We start from the raw sequence: 14,477 nt of genomic DNA on the forward strand, positions 1-14,477 counted from the left end.
AGCCGCTGCCCGCCCCGCATCCCGCCGCCGGCGGCCAGCACCCGGGCTGCAGCTCGGCGGCGGCGGCGGCCCCGAGCCTCCTGTTGCTGGACTACGACGGGTCGGTGCTGCCCTTCCTCGGGGGCCTGGGCGGGGGCTACCAGAAGACCCTCGTGCTGCTCACCTGGATCCCGGCGCTGTTCATCGGCTTTAGCCAGTTCTCGGACTCTTTCCTCTTGGACCAGCCGAACTTCTGGTGCCGCGGAGCCGGCAAAGGCGCGGAGCTGGCGGGAGTCACCGCCACGGGCCGGTGGGACTCTGGCGACGTGGCCAACTGGACCAGCCCCCCGACCACCCCCTTCTCCACTGCCTCCTGGGGGGCCGCAGGCAACCTTAGCAACAGCAGCGGCGCGGACGGGGGCGACACGCCACCCCTGCCGTCCCCTCCGGACAAGGGGGACAACGCCTCCAACTGCGACTGCCACGCGTGGGACTACGGCATCCGCACAGGCCTCGTCCAAAACGTGGTCAGCAAGGTAAGGGCTGCGACCGCCCGGGCCTCGCGTCCTTCTCCCGAGCCTTTTACTCCTGGATCTCTTCCACCCTTCCCTCCGTCTCCCTCCGAGCAGACCGAGGTCCCTCAAAGCGATGCCAGCCTGTGTGTATGCATCTCGCGTTGGCTTCATCCTCCGTCCCCCAAACCAGATGCGCTTGCTTGGGTGTGAAGCAGGGGCTTTTCGCCTCCATCCTCGGGGACACTGCCTCCCAACCCTAAGGGGGCTCCACAGCCTTTTCTAGTTTTCACCGGAACTCCCGTCCGAGTGCACATTTGGGGAGAGCGCCCCTCCCCCTAAAATGACTTGGGCTCCCTTCACCTATCCTTCAAGCTATCACCCCGGTTCAGCCGGGGGTGTCCCTTGCGAAGGACAAGGCTGCTGACCTGTCAGCCGTCCAGCTCTGGAAGACTCGCCTCATTCAGGGTCTGATGGCTACAGCCAGGACCATGGCTCTGGCTCTAGTCTTCTGTGGGGCTAGAGTGTCCTTATGCCTCCCACAAAGAAATATCTATCCGTGGGACCGATGTCATATTCCCAGGTGTTCATTCCCGCAGACCTCAGTCATCCCGCGCCAGGTTTGGAAACAGACTATTAAAGCCAACTAAAGAACCCAGGTGCTGGCCACAAAAGCAAAGAGCTTGGGAAAATTCCCTTTCCCCCCTCATCATGCTTATCCGTCTCCAAAGATTGGGATGTTTGACTTTAGATTTTGCCACCCAAGTGTTCCCTCAAGTGTTTTCTTGGGACTTTAGTCATATCCCTATAGAGTAGAGGAAGGAAACTAAGAATCTGTTTTGTATTCCGGGCCCACCACTGCTCTTATATAGCAGCTGCTTTTGTCTGAGTGAGGCATTGAGACCCTGGTTAGATTTTAGCAGAGCGGCTGCCTTGCTGAGAGTCCTGTAGCCCCTCTACAGAGGTGTTGCATTGTGTGAAATGGAGCAGCAGTGTTTTTTGAGAAGATGTGTGCCAGCAGAAAAATGCAGAATGGGCAATGTCTGAAATCCAGTCCCTAAGACATCTGTATTTTCTGCTTTTCTTAACATCTAGGAGACATTGTATGCCCATTTGTTAAGCAATGTGTGTTTTTTGCCCTTTCTGTGTTTTAAATAACAAATTTACATTTCCAAGTAGTGTAGACCTTTCCCCTCCCACCCTTCTGGGCAGTTCTGGGCAGAATTTTAAATACCTTGTTTAAAAGTGAGACTGAAATTGTACAGTTTGTAAAAATCAATGTGCATGCACTTTCTCCCCCAAATGAGTGTTAGTAAACAGTTGTAGCTCATGGATGTGTAAGATGAAACTCTTACATCATCATAATCGCTGTTTTAATCTTGTACCAGACTGGCAAGAAATAATCTGTCCTGTGGGAATTGACAGGATTCACTATTAATGGGGAAGATCCTTCAGGCTAGGTTCACCTTGAGGTGTACCCCACCCCCAGCCCCAACCCCACAGCCTCTCCTTTCCAAAGGTGTTTTGCTGTGACCCTCTCCCATCCACGGAGGGCAGTGTTTGTTTTTTTGTTACCATCATGGAAAAATTCAGAACAATGACTACAGTGACAATTTTAATACTCTGACTGTGAAAGTAAGAATTTGGCAACATTTTCAAATACTTTAAACCCCTTTTTTAAAGTAGAAGAGGAATAATATAGATGAAAGCGAATGTGTTTAGAAGCTGTTCCATCCTGGGGTCCAAGGGGAGGGGAACTTGAAAGTTAGGAGGTGGGAGAGAGCATCATTATCCTAGTGGTGGGGACCCATGAACAGCTATTTACACTGCCATGGAGGGCGGGATGAAAAAACTAAAATAGTTCTTGAAAACTGGCTTTTAAAGCATATTGGAGAGCTGGACAATTTTTCTAAATTAGCACTCAAGAGGGTCAAAGATGGTAGGAATGTGTGCACTATGCTTTAGGGGCACTTGATAGCTGTGCCATGGTTACATGTAGCAGACACGGCGAAACTGGGAGCTGAAGACCTCCGGACAATAGTTACAGATGCATTTTCCTGTAAAATAAAGACTAGAAAGGACATATTGATTTTCACGCACAAATGAGATCTAAATAAAGGACTGTCCTGCCACAGCATTCTATTTCCATAACAAATGCTTCAAAGAGCTCCTTGAGCACATTTGGCATATACTAAGGCCAGACTTGCACTGAAGCGGGCTGTGCACAGCGGATACTGTATCAGATGTACAAATATGGAATGTATACTGTGATGGGTGCAGCATTCTAGAGGTCAGGTGCCTGTCAGCTTTTGTTTGTATGTAGGAGCAGAAGTGGAGATAGTTCGCTTTCTGTCTGTAGATTGAAAGTTCAGAGTCTGAGAAGTTGCCTTTTGTACCCTCTTTCCTCACTCCAAACCATGATCTTCCTACTTGCAAATAATCTCACGCAGTGCCTTTGTCATTAGATTTGCTTCAGCCTATACGTGGCCCTCCAATATGTGTCCTATTCTGTCCCTAAGTGTTAGGTGGGGTGGGGAATATAGAAAATCTGCCAGGCATATATTATATTATATTGCATTACATTATAAATATATATTATATTCTGAACATAGGTTGTATTATAAATATATTATTATAAATATACATTATTAATATATATTATATGCATTACATAGGCTATCACATATTTTATACACATATAATACCACCTACACATGTGAAACTGCCAAGCCACTGGAATCCCAGGTTATAACACTTAAAAGGGATCTTTGGGCTGATGAGCCTATCTCCCCTCCTGATTAATATCCCTGACATGGATACCATTTCCAGGATGGGAAGGGAGGGCCCCATTGGCTATTGGCTAGGCAGCTCGCTCCATAATTGCAGCCAAGCATGTTTTTTGGTGAACATAACTCAGGTCATCTCACACTTATTTGTATGGATTGCCCCCTCTGAAGGGTTCTTTTTCCTTTGTATAATACGTGTTCAGATATTTGAGGATACCCAAGTGGTTTCTTCCCTGGCTAAAAAATCCCCAGCTACTTCAGACATTCCACACATAACAAAATTGGCCATAGCAATTGCTCTACTTGACATATGTGTGTCTTAAACAGGACACTCTGAAAACAGCCTGGCAGACCCCATGTGTTCTAATCAAAAGGGACCGTAGATGGACCCTATGCTTCCGATTACAAAACCTGCAATTGATGCATGAAAGGCTTTCAGTAAACATGACAAGCTTCTGTCTTTATAGGATTACATTAAGTGAAGAGATTTCTCAGGCTGCACTTCGGTGACATGGCACATGATGTAGATTTCATCATAGTTTTGCGTTATTAAATCTTTCCTCTTAGGATCTTTTTATTTCTGTCTTATGCCTTGGTATTTGTTATCTGTCCCAAAATTTTCAATGCCTTCAAAATAATCATAATAATAATATGACTTTTTGTGTGCAACCATATAAAGTTCTCCAAACATTTATCATGTTATTTCTTTTTATTAAGAATGTTGAGGGGCGCCTGGGTGGCTCACTGGGTTGAGCGTCCAACTTCAGCTCAGGTCATTGTCTCGCAGTTTGTAGGTCCAGCCCCGCATCAGGCTCTGTGCTGACAGCTCAGAGCCTGGAGCCTGCTTCAGATTCTGTGTCCCTCTGTCTCTCTACCACCTCCTGCTCATGCTGTCTCTCTCTCTCTCTCTGTCTCTCAAAAATAAATAAACGTTAAAAAATTAAAAAAAAAAAAAAAGAATGTTGAATAATCCAGGTACCTGGGTGGCTCAGTTGGTTAAGCATCCAACTCCTGATTTCTGCTCAAGTCATGATCTCATGGTTTGTGGGTTCGAGCCCTGCGTCAGGCTCTGTGCTGATGGCATGGGGCCTGCTGGGCGTTCTCTCTCTCCCTGTCTCTGCCCCTCCCCTGCTCACGCACACTCTTTCTCTCTCTCTCTCTCAAAAATAAGTAAATAAAACTTAAAAAAAAAAAAAGAATATTGAATAATCCAAAGCCCGCCTTAACACTGAGCATTATTGTGGATTTCCAGGTAACACATACCTGAGTGGGCCAGGTGTGGTGTACCTTGAGCCCTGTGTTCAACTGCATAGCTCTGCATTTTATCTCCCAGCCATGTTGAAAACCGTGTCTGTGTCTTCCTGAAACGAATCTAACCAAGCTCTGCAGTCACTTAGAGGTCAGCTGTGGAAGAACTGAGGCCGGACGTGAGCATTCCCTGGCAGCTCAGATGGTCAGAGATTTTACACAAGGTTAACAAAACCCCACGATTCTGTTGCCTTTAAAATATTCTTCTTAATAATTTGCATCGTTATCCCACGTTGTTCCGAGTGAATCTTCCTTGGTTTCCAGTGCTCACGACTTCCTTGAGTAATAAGCACGATCCTTTTCCTGTATATGAAGCTTGGGATGTTTGTCCCCAGTCTGATTCTTCTTCTCTTCTCCATGAATTCTCAAAAATTGCTGGCTTTCATCCTGTAAGTACATCTGAGAGTTGTTTAAATATCCTGGGAAGTAATTTGTATCCTTTTTCTGGGGCTCAAGTCTAGAAGTATTTAAAGTGATTCAGTACAATTTAATTAGGGTTAAAAATAATTACAATTTCATTGCAATGGTAATATTTTAAAAATAACCCAGTGTTAGGTCATCCTAATGGTATTTCATTTATTTTGTCTAGTGTATACAACACAGTAGTGAACATCTTTATGCATATCTATTTTTAGAAATTGACTGTAATAGATAATACATGCACGTTACAGAAAGCGGACAGTAAAAGTAACATTTCTAGCCATCCCTGCCTCCAGTTTCCCTCTTCAGAAGCAACCATGGTTACCAGTTTCTTATGTATCCTTCCAGAAATAGTCTAAGTATATTTTCATTTATATATTTTCCTCTCACAAACAATGACATAATATATACATTGTTCTATGCCTTTTTTCACCTAAATTGGGGATGGGTGCGTATCACTACTTAGAGAGCCCCTCATTGTTCATCCATTGTATGACCAGGCCATAATTTATTTAATTAGTCGCCTACTAAGGGGGCATTTAGGTTGTTTCCAGGCTTTGCTGTTACATAATATATAATGAAATTCTGATATGCATGAAATTCTTAGAAGTGGGGGGTCATGGGCACATTGGTGGCTCGGTGTGTTAGGCGGCTGACTCTTGATTTTGGGTGGTGATCTCACACATTGTGAGTTCGAGCCCTATATTGGGCTCTTGCTGACAGTGCAGAGTCTGCTTGAGATCCTCTCTCTCTCCCTCTCTCTGCCCCCTCATCTGCTCTTTCTCTCTCTCTAAAAGTATAATTTTTTTTTAAAAAAAAAGTGGAAGGTCAAAGTAGGCTCTGTTTTTATTTTGATACATGTTGTCAAAATGCTCTCTCTAGAGATCTTAACCAATTTACACTGCCATCAGTAATGCTTGAGGTCCTGTTCCCCACACCCTCCCTGGCCAAGGACTTACACACTTGAACATGTCTCCTAGTTTGATATGTGAGGTGCATATGGTTATTGTTGTAATCTGCATCTCTATTGTTATGAGCCAGGTTAAAGACGGCTCTGAAATTTCTTGAGCCATTCATGTGGCCTTTTCTTTGAACTGCCTCCTTAGGGACTTTGCCTTTGTGTGTGGTTTGGGGGAGGGGGTTTATTTTCTTACTGATCTGTCAGAGTACTTCAAGCAGAAAGTAAATTAACTCTTTGGATGTCTTGTGAATGTTTTTTCCCATGGTTTTTTTGTGTGTCTTTTTATTCTATTTATGCTGGTTTTGTTATGCAGAAACTTTTGATTTGTATAGAGTCAAATTAATCTTTTCTGTTACGATTTCTGGGTTCTGCATTAAGATTTAGGGCTCCCATAATCCTGGAATATCAGGAAAACACCCGTACTTTCTTCTAATTTTTTTTTATCTTAGTTCCTCTTTAATTTAGTGTTGCAGGTATCAGTTTTGCTTTTATTGAGCTAGTAGGATAAATTGCTAGAAAGGGAAGTAAATATTGGGTCTGTGGGTATAACCAGCATTTCATGTGGGCTTTGACTTGCTCCTAACAGTGTCCTAAACATTGCATTTGGCAGTGGCCCCAGCGAGAAGACCAGAAGCCACACAGTTGTTAGCAGCTCTTGACATGTTTTGGGAGCCAGTGATCATCCCCACGCACCAGGGTTCACCTTTCCTTCATTGTCTTGTCCTGAGCCAGCTGCAAAACCTCTTCTTTCTTTCTTTGTTGTTTTTTTTTTTTTTTCCTCTTTTTCCTCTTTTGTCCGTAGCATTTTCGGCAGGTCTCGATTCATTTTGGCCTTCAGCCCAAGGTAGGACTGAGTCAAAAGTTGATGTCATTTAAAAACATGATAGGCTTTGTGGATCTCAGTGTGGGCGTCGCCACAAACCAGCATTGTGCAGGGGCCAGCTGGGCCTCTCCGGACTCTGAGCCCGTGCCCCCATATCCATCCACCTGCACACTCAGGAATGTCTTACCGTGGCTTGGAATCAGCCATGGTGGGAACAGTTACCCCATAGAACTGGCAAACGCTACACATGGGGTTTTCTTTTTTCTGCAGAGAGCCAGTTGTTAAACAATTATTGTGCCACCAAGTGTGACCCTAGGCCACCCCTTTCCTTTTTTTTTCTTTCTTTTTTTAACTTTTCTGCCTCCTTCCTTCCATAGATGAGTCCCTTTTCTGGGCCAAGCCTTGTGCTATGTGTTCGGGATACAATGACATGTAGACAGCTCAGCTCACATAGAGCTTATTGACTAATGAGGGAGTCACACCCTAACTAATTAATAATAATCCTTTGAGGTGCCTGGGTTTGCTTTTGGCTTAGGTCATGATCTCACAGTTCGTGAGACTGGCCTGGGCTCCAAGCTGATGGCGCAGAGCTTGCTTGGGATTCTCTCCCTCCCTCTCTCTGCCCCTTCCCCTCTCTCTCTCAAAATAAATAGTAAGTACACATTGAAATAATAATTCTTTAATTACAAACTGAGTTAAGTGTGTAGAAAGAAAGGGAAATGAAAGACTAAAACAAAAAGCCTGGCCTAAACTGACTGGTCTCTGAGTGCAGCTGACATCTGAGTTAAGATCTTAGGTTTGAGTGGGAGAGACACAGAGAACGGCACTTGCACGGGCCCTCTGGTATGTGCCAGCTTAGAACTGACAGGAGGCAGGGAAGGTGGGAAGGTGGGGAGGGGTGGCTCATGAGTCATGTTCAGAACGTCAGCCATGAGATGAAGAGCTGAGGGGGTGAACCGGGATGGAGGGCGGCCAGGCAGAGCATGTGAAGTGAGAAGGGACCTAGGACTCAGGGTGTGGGGCTCTGAAGAGAGGTTGGGGGGAGGGGAGGGGGTCAGATGGGGAGAGGCAGTCTGACCAAAGTCTCAGGTTGGGAGGTGGGGCGGGGAACCGGGTAGCTTGGGCTGTAGGGAGGAGGCTGGCCAGCCCAGAAAGCGGGTCTGAGGAGGAGCTGTGGGAAATTTTACTGCTGCTGCAGGCCCAGACCAGACCCCGGGGCAAGTGGGCCTGAAGCCTCTTTCCAGGGCTATTGATAGGAAGCAGCACTGGCCCATTCGAGTGTTCTAGCATTTTCTCCTGCTCTCCTGGTCAAAAGAGGAGAATGCTGATTTCCACAAAGCTGAAAGACCCTGACAGGGGAAACCATCAGTCTAGAATTTACTTTGATTCAACCAGCTTTACCTTTACCGAATGCCTAGTGTAGGTTAAAAAAATGAATTGTCCTGGGCATGGCTAACGTATAATATTCTCTTCCTAGTCCAAAGTCCTCAGTTTACGGATGAGAAGACTGAGGCTGGAGTGAGTGTGGGGGGTGTCGCTGACTTAGAGCCACCAGCCTATTAGGGCTAGAGTCTGGTTCCCCTCACCTGTAGGGTACTCTTGCCTCTGGCCAGGAGCAGCCCCCATGAGGGGAGAGGGTCCGGGAAGAGCTGGAAGAATGGCTCCTGCCCATTCTCTTGGACTTGATCCCTTTCACTGGCCTGTCAGGGTCCATCCTCCTGTGCTGCCTGAGGAGGGTCATACCTGTCAGGAACTGCACGCTGAGGTGTGGTTGGCTACACTGTGGCTTCTGGGGTGGGCTCGTGCCGACCACCTCTCTGTGCAGATGTCACTGACCTCTGCCCCTTCTGCCTTGTTAGCCCACCTGCCCGGGATGCCCGTTCCTCCTTCCTTCATCCGTTTGGTCCCTGTTCCTTCTCCAGGTCTGCTCATCCTCACTCGGTGTTTCTAGCACCCAACCATCCCTTTGTCCTAACACTGGCTGTATGGTGATCAATGTGCTCGCTGTCCCCCTCCCGACCGGAGGTGTGCCTTGTTCGGCTTTTACCCACAGCCTTCCCTGTAAATGTCTGAGCTCACCTGAGTTTGCTGTCATGAAAAGAGGAAGGGCTTTTTAGTTTGGCAGGTGTGGGTTTAGGTCCTGACTCTGCTGCTTACGCTCAGCAGTTATTACCAGCAGCTGTAACAGTTACAGGTCTAACTCTATTATCTGTGTCTTTGGGAGCGGCAGGAACCTCGTCAGCAAAGTGGGTCATTGCTCACCTTACCTCGAGGGCTGTTGTGAGGCTAGGATGAGAAAAGCTGGGGAGAGCCCACTGCCCTCCCTCCAGGCACCTGGCAAATCAGGAGGAACCTGGGAATCTCAGATCCCTTTCTCCTTCCTATCTGTGGGGTGAGGACCAGCGGAATGAGTCATCTGAGAAATACTTAGGTGGGGAGGAGCTGACAGGCCACACCTGGAAGTGATTTATTCCTCGGGCAATCCGAGGTGTCTTTCTCCTCCGCCCAGAAACTGATAACATAGGGGAGCAGGTGTGCCCTTCATACAGGACACAGGAATCCAGGGAGGCCTGAGGAGTCAAACCAAAAAGGACCCCTAGTCTGATGAAAAAGACCATTTAATGGCTTTGTTTTCAGGTCACTGGCCACAGAGCTCCAAAGGATCTGAAAAGGAAAAGCCTTTTCTGGCCAACCTTGAGGAATGGGAGGGCAGGGCCCTGTCAGGGGCTTCATGCCCCCACAGAGGTCTTCGCTCAGAAACCTGACTTCATGCCCCTGGGTGGAGAATGATCTAAACATGTTAAAACTTCTGGGTTAGCTGTGCTGTTGAAAACAGATCAGAGAAACCGTGGACTTTTAGAGGAGTTGATGGTAACTTTGGACCTCAATGGCAGGCATCAGAGGGCTAACTTCAGGGGGTGGGTGAAGAACAGCCCCTGCCCCACCCACCTGGAGTGCTGTCCTTGCGGACTGACCCCAGGAACCTTCAGACTTTGATCTTCTGCAACTTGGGGTCTGTTCTTTCATTTGCTGCAGGCTGCTCAGTGCTGGTCATTATGTATGGGCAGATCTTCCTCTGAACAAGTGACCTAGAGATTGACAAGCCCTATATTGCTAGGAAAGAGGAACAGTGGTTATTGACAGATTTAGCTGGATGTCCCCTAAAATAAATCTTTGCTGAAAAAGAACCCCGCTGGGAGCTCTCCAGGCCACCCCATTTGCATAGGATTATATTCTACAAAACCTCTCCCGGGACTCTTTTGGTTTGCAAGTAACGAGAACAAATTTCAAATTCACAAAACAGAAAGGAAATGTCTTGGAATGATGCAGAAATGGCTCACGGAACCCGGGATGGGATCTGAATATTGAGGGACAGGGGGTTGGATCTTTCGAGAGTCCACATGTGCTCTCGACCCTTTCTCCAGAAGTCCGCTTTGTTCCCCCTGCGGACTGGCTTTGTCCATGCTTTTGCTTACCTGGTCAGGCAAGTCAGCACAGAGGCCAGCATTCCTCTGTCGATTCCAGATTTTCGGGTGTAGATCTGATGTCCAGCTTGGGGCTGGGGTGTCAGAGCAGGGAATACAGTCACCTAGCCCTGGGACAGCTCCTTTGAACCGTGTGACAGGAGGTGGGAGTGGCAGTTCTTTATTGGGATGCAAGGGATTAGAGATGAATCTTTTTGGCAATTAATTGGGAATAATTGAATATTGACAGTTTAACTATTAAATGCTTTAAATGAAGTATTCTTTTTCTTCCCAAAGACTCGGGATGTAATTTACCTGGCTGCTTAAGCTTAGTATGGAATTGGCAAGAATACCCTCCTGAGGCTTTTTTTTTTCTTTTCTAGAAATAGTGATAAATGGTTTCATTTATTAGCTCCAGATCACAGAGGGAGCTTGGAACCAGCCCTTGGGCGGTCACTGAAACAGTTTTACAAATAGTCACCCCCACCCCTGCCCCCACACAGGGTGAGTCTCCTCGTTTTTCCAAACCTTTCTGGTCAGGACCAGCAACATAATTTGTGGGGCCCATTGCCAAAGGAAACGCAGAACCCCTGGCTGAAAAATTATTAAGATCAAGACAGTGACTGCCGAGCATGAAGCCAAATGTGGGCCCTTCTGAGTAGCAACGCTTCTGGTGACTTCCAGCCTGTGGTCTCTCACCAAGCCAGCTGTCACTGCTAAGCAAGCGTCCCCAAGCCGTTCCAAGCCTTTCTTCCTGACTTGTCAGTGTCTTTTCTGCTTCTCTGTTCCTTGGTTGTGTTTTGTATCTTTTTCTAGATTTCTTGTAGTAAAAGTGAAACACACTTTTTGTGGGTCTGTTTTTCCCAGGGAACAGCTTCAGAAAGTCCTGGCCAGTTTCGTTTTGAATGTTGAGTTTGCTCAAGGTGTGCCACAGCCAGAAGGAGCCAGGGAGCATTCTTACATTTGAAAACACTGCCCCAGAAGTGGGACAGTTGGTTTACTTATCTGAGCAGTAAACCAAACAGCTGAGTCATAGGAATGTGTGGTAAAGAATGTTAAGTCATAGGAATGCTACTTAAGTGTTTATCAGCCTTTTTTTTTTTTTTTAAGGGGAGAAGAGGGTCAGCCCTCCCTCTAATTCTGTTTTAGCTAGCAGTCACACTTTATTTCTTCATATCATTTGAAGAAGAAGTGCAAAGGAGATGATGCCAGTGTAAAGCCACCACGAGCATCCCAGTGGTCATATTAAATTATGGATGGGTTATGCACTCGGCATAGTAATTTGCACTACAGAGTGTTTCCTCCCAGATTAGATTAAAAGCTGCTTTTTTTTTTCTGTGTGTTTAAAAGATGCTTTACAAATTGGGCACCCTTGATTGTTACATACTGAGAAACTCCACTGTTCTCAAATGAATATACATGAGCATTTGCAGTGAACACAAAGTTTTGTCCTACTTTTTCAAGTTTTTTTTAATTGTGGTAAAATGCACATAACAGAAAATTTACCATTTTAACCATGTTTAAATGTACAGTCGAGTGGGATTCAGGACAGTCACACTGTTGGGTGATCACCACCACCATCCGTGTCCAGAAGTTTGTCATCTTTCCAAACTGAAACTCTGTATCCATTAAACACTAACTGCCCACTCCCCTCCCCCAGCCCCTGGCAAGCACCCTTCCACTTTCTGTCTCTGAATCTGACTATTCTGGGGATCTCGTGTGAGTGGAACCATTATAGGACTTGTTCTTTTGTCACTGGCTTCTTTTACTTCGTGTGACATTCTCAGGCTTCATCCAAGTTGGAGCCTGTGTCAGAATTTCCTTCCTGTTTAATGCCGAACAATATTCCATTGTACGTATAGACCACGTTCTGCTTGTCCAGTCATCCGTTGATGGACACGTAGGTTGCTTTCACCCTTTGACTGTTGGAAATAATGCTGCTGTGGACATAGGTGTTGTCCTACTTTTTTGAACACAGTTACATACAGCCCCTCCTTCCCTCCCCTCCCCTGTTAGAGGGATTTCTGCAGCCACATGTGTGGCACTTGGCCCTGGCCCATCTCTGCAGGCAGGCCTTCTGCCCTGCCTTGGGTAGGTGACACAGAGGGGTAGAAGATGGTTTGTGCCCTGGAGAAGGAGCTCATGATGTAGCTGAGACCATCAGTAAATGGAAGGTTAGTGTGGGACCAGCTAAGAGGAGGGTGTGGGGGCCAGGAGCCGACGGTGTGGGGTGCTGAAGTGAGCATGCCCAGGAGAGCAGGTGAGGTGTGTGCCCTGACCTGTGAGTCCTCACCATGGGTGAGGGGATTTGGGTGCTGTGGCATTGGAGCTGGGTCCTGAAGGTGGGCTGGGGTCTTAAAAGATGGAAAGGATTGAGAAAGGGCCTTGTGTGCAGAGGAACTGACAAGGGCTGGGAAGAGATGAATGCAGGGTGCAGGGCGGGGGGCCGTCACACAGGCCACTAGAGTCAGTCCTTGGAGATAGGTTTGGTTTTCCCCCCAGTGGACAGTGAGTCATCTGAGCTTTGTAATGGAGAAATGACAGTAGAGACCCAGGGCAGGGGTACGCCCAGCCCCAGCCTGGGTCCACATGGCCCTGTGTCCTTGGGACCCCTGAAGCAGCCCTCTTGGCCTCTCCGGCTGCCACATGCATCTCCTGCAGCACGCATGTTGGTTTGGGCCTCCATGAAAAACGCTCACCAAGCTCCCATCACAAGTGTGGCCAAGTCCCAGGGGCTGCGGCCCTCCCCTGGGAAGCACTGGCTTGGCCCAGCATCCCTGCCTCGCCTGCTGGGCCTTGTGGTCTCTGTGCCACAGATGGTGTCAGTTTGCCTGATGCCAGATCACTGGGACTGCTTCAGTGATCTTGGTCAGCCTCTGCATGGCATTGGCAGTGACCATTCAGTCTTCACTCTCTCTTTGGGATGGGGGCAGGGGGCAGGGGCTGGTGAATGCTGCTTTTCCTTGATTTTTCGTCTGCCTCACTGGCTTCTCTTCTCTTTCGGGAATCCTTGCCATCACCCTCTATCTTCAGATCATTCCCCAGTGTCTCAGTCAGCTCGGGCTGCGTAACACGTACCATAGACTGGGGGACTTACCCAACAGACATTTAGTTCCTCTTGGTTCTAGAAGTCTGAGATCAAATGTCAACAGGCCTTCCAAGGCCTCTCTTCTTGCCTTGTGCATGGTGTCTTCTCCCTGTGACCTCTGTGTATGTATCTGTGTCCTAATCTCTTATTACAAGGACACCAGCCCTGTTGGATTATGGCTCATCCCAATGACCTCACTTTAAGTTAATCACCTCTGTAAGGGCCCTGTCTCTATTTACATTCACATTCTGAGGTACTAGTGGTCAGGACTCCCAACATTTGAGGGCTTCGGGGGCTTTTTTGGAGGGTGATAGTCCACAGTTCAGCCCATAACATCCAAGTTCCAGCACACCTGAGTAGGGCAGCACCAGATCTTTATCTGTAGCCTGAATGTTTCCTCAAAGCCCTAAACCTGTGTATTTGGTTAACTAATGGCCTGGACCTCTCATCTGGCCCCTGATCTTTTCCACCCCCCCCCCCTTGCTTCAAATCCCAGTGTTTTGGTCCTAAATTGAAGATGAGAAGCTTCCTTGCTTCAAATCATTTGTGGTTTGTGGTGCTCCATGACCCTCAGGATGAGGTTGGGTCTGGTTGGTTGGTTCTCGGGGTCCTTGATGGTCTGAACCCTGCACACTTCTCCTGCACTGCCCCCCCCCCATCATGCCTGTACAGGGACTCTGTGCTCCAGCCCCCAGTTTCTCAAACAATACTTGACCTTTGTATGTGGTGCTCTTTTGGCCCAGAATACACCTGCCCTCCCCATCATCCTGTCACCTTCTTCAAGCCTTTCCTGCCTCCCTATTCCTCCACTCTAATCCTCTGTCCCTGCTTTCCTGGCCCAGATCTGCATCCATGGTACCTGGATCTAGTAGGTGCTCAATTAACACTTCTTGAATGGTGAAGGTAAAGGGATAGTAAAGGGGCCTTTACTCTCATCTGGGCAAAGTAAGGTGATTTAATTCTAGGATGATAATAATAAGCCAGAGGACAGGTACATAGGCCAACTCAGACCTAAAGTCTAATTTCAGTGAGTTATTGAAAACTAAGGAAGGTGATATAATATATTTGAAATAGCAGCTAATCAAACTTGAATTCATACTAGGCTATAGAATAGATTGTATGTTTACTTTAAGTCC

At 47.2% G+C, this 14,477-nt stretch overlaps 1 protein-coding gene across 1 annotated transcript in view; it reads left to right on the top strand.

Moving 5' to 3' along the window:
- Window positions 1-14,477, top strand: part of SLC22A23 (solute carrier family 22 member 23) — a 182,997-nt gene that overhangs the window by 1,385 nt on the left and 167,135 nt on the right. Inside the window, exon 3 of the mRNA XM_040460628.1 lies at window positions 3-515. Coding sequence (XP_040316562.1) covers window positions 3-515 — 513 coding nt within the window. The remainder of the gene's footprint in view (window positions 1-2; window positions 516-14,477) is intronic.

This window comes from Herpailurus yagouaroundi, unplaced genomic scaffold (assembly GCF_014898765.1).
Source record: "Herpailurus yagouaroundi ecotype Mexico unplaced genomic scaffold, PumYag 250, whole genome shotgun sequence".
NCBI lineage: Eukaryota > Metazoa > Chordata > Mammalia > Carnivora > Felidae > Herpailurus > Herpailurus yagouaroundi.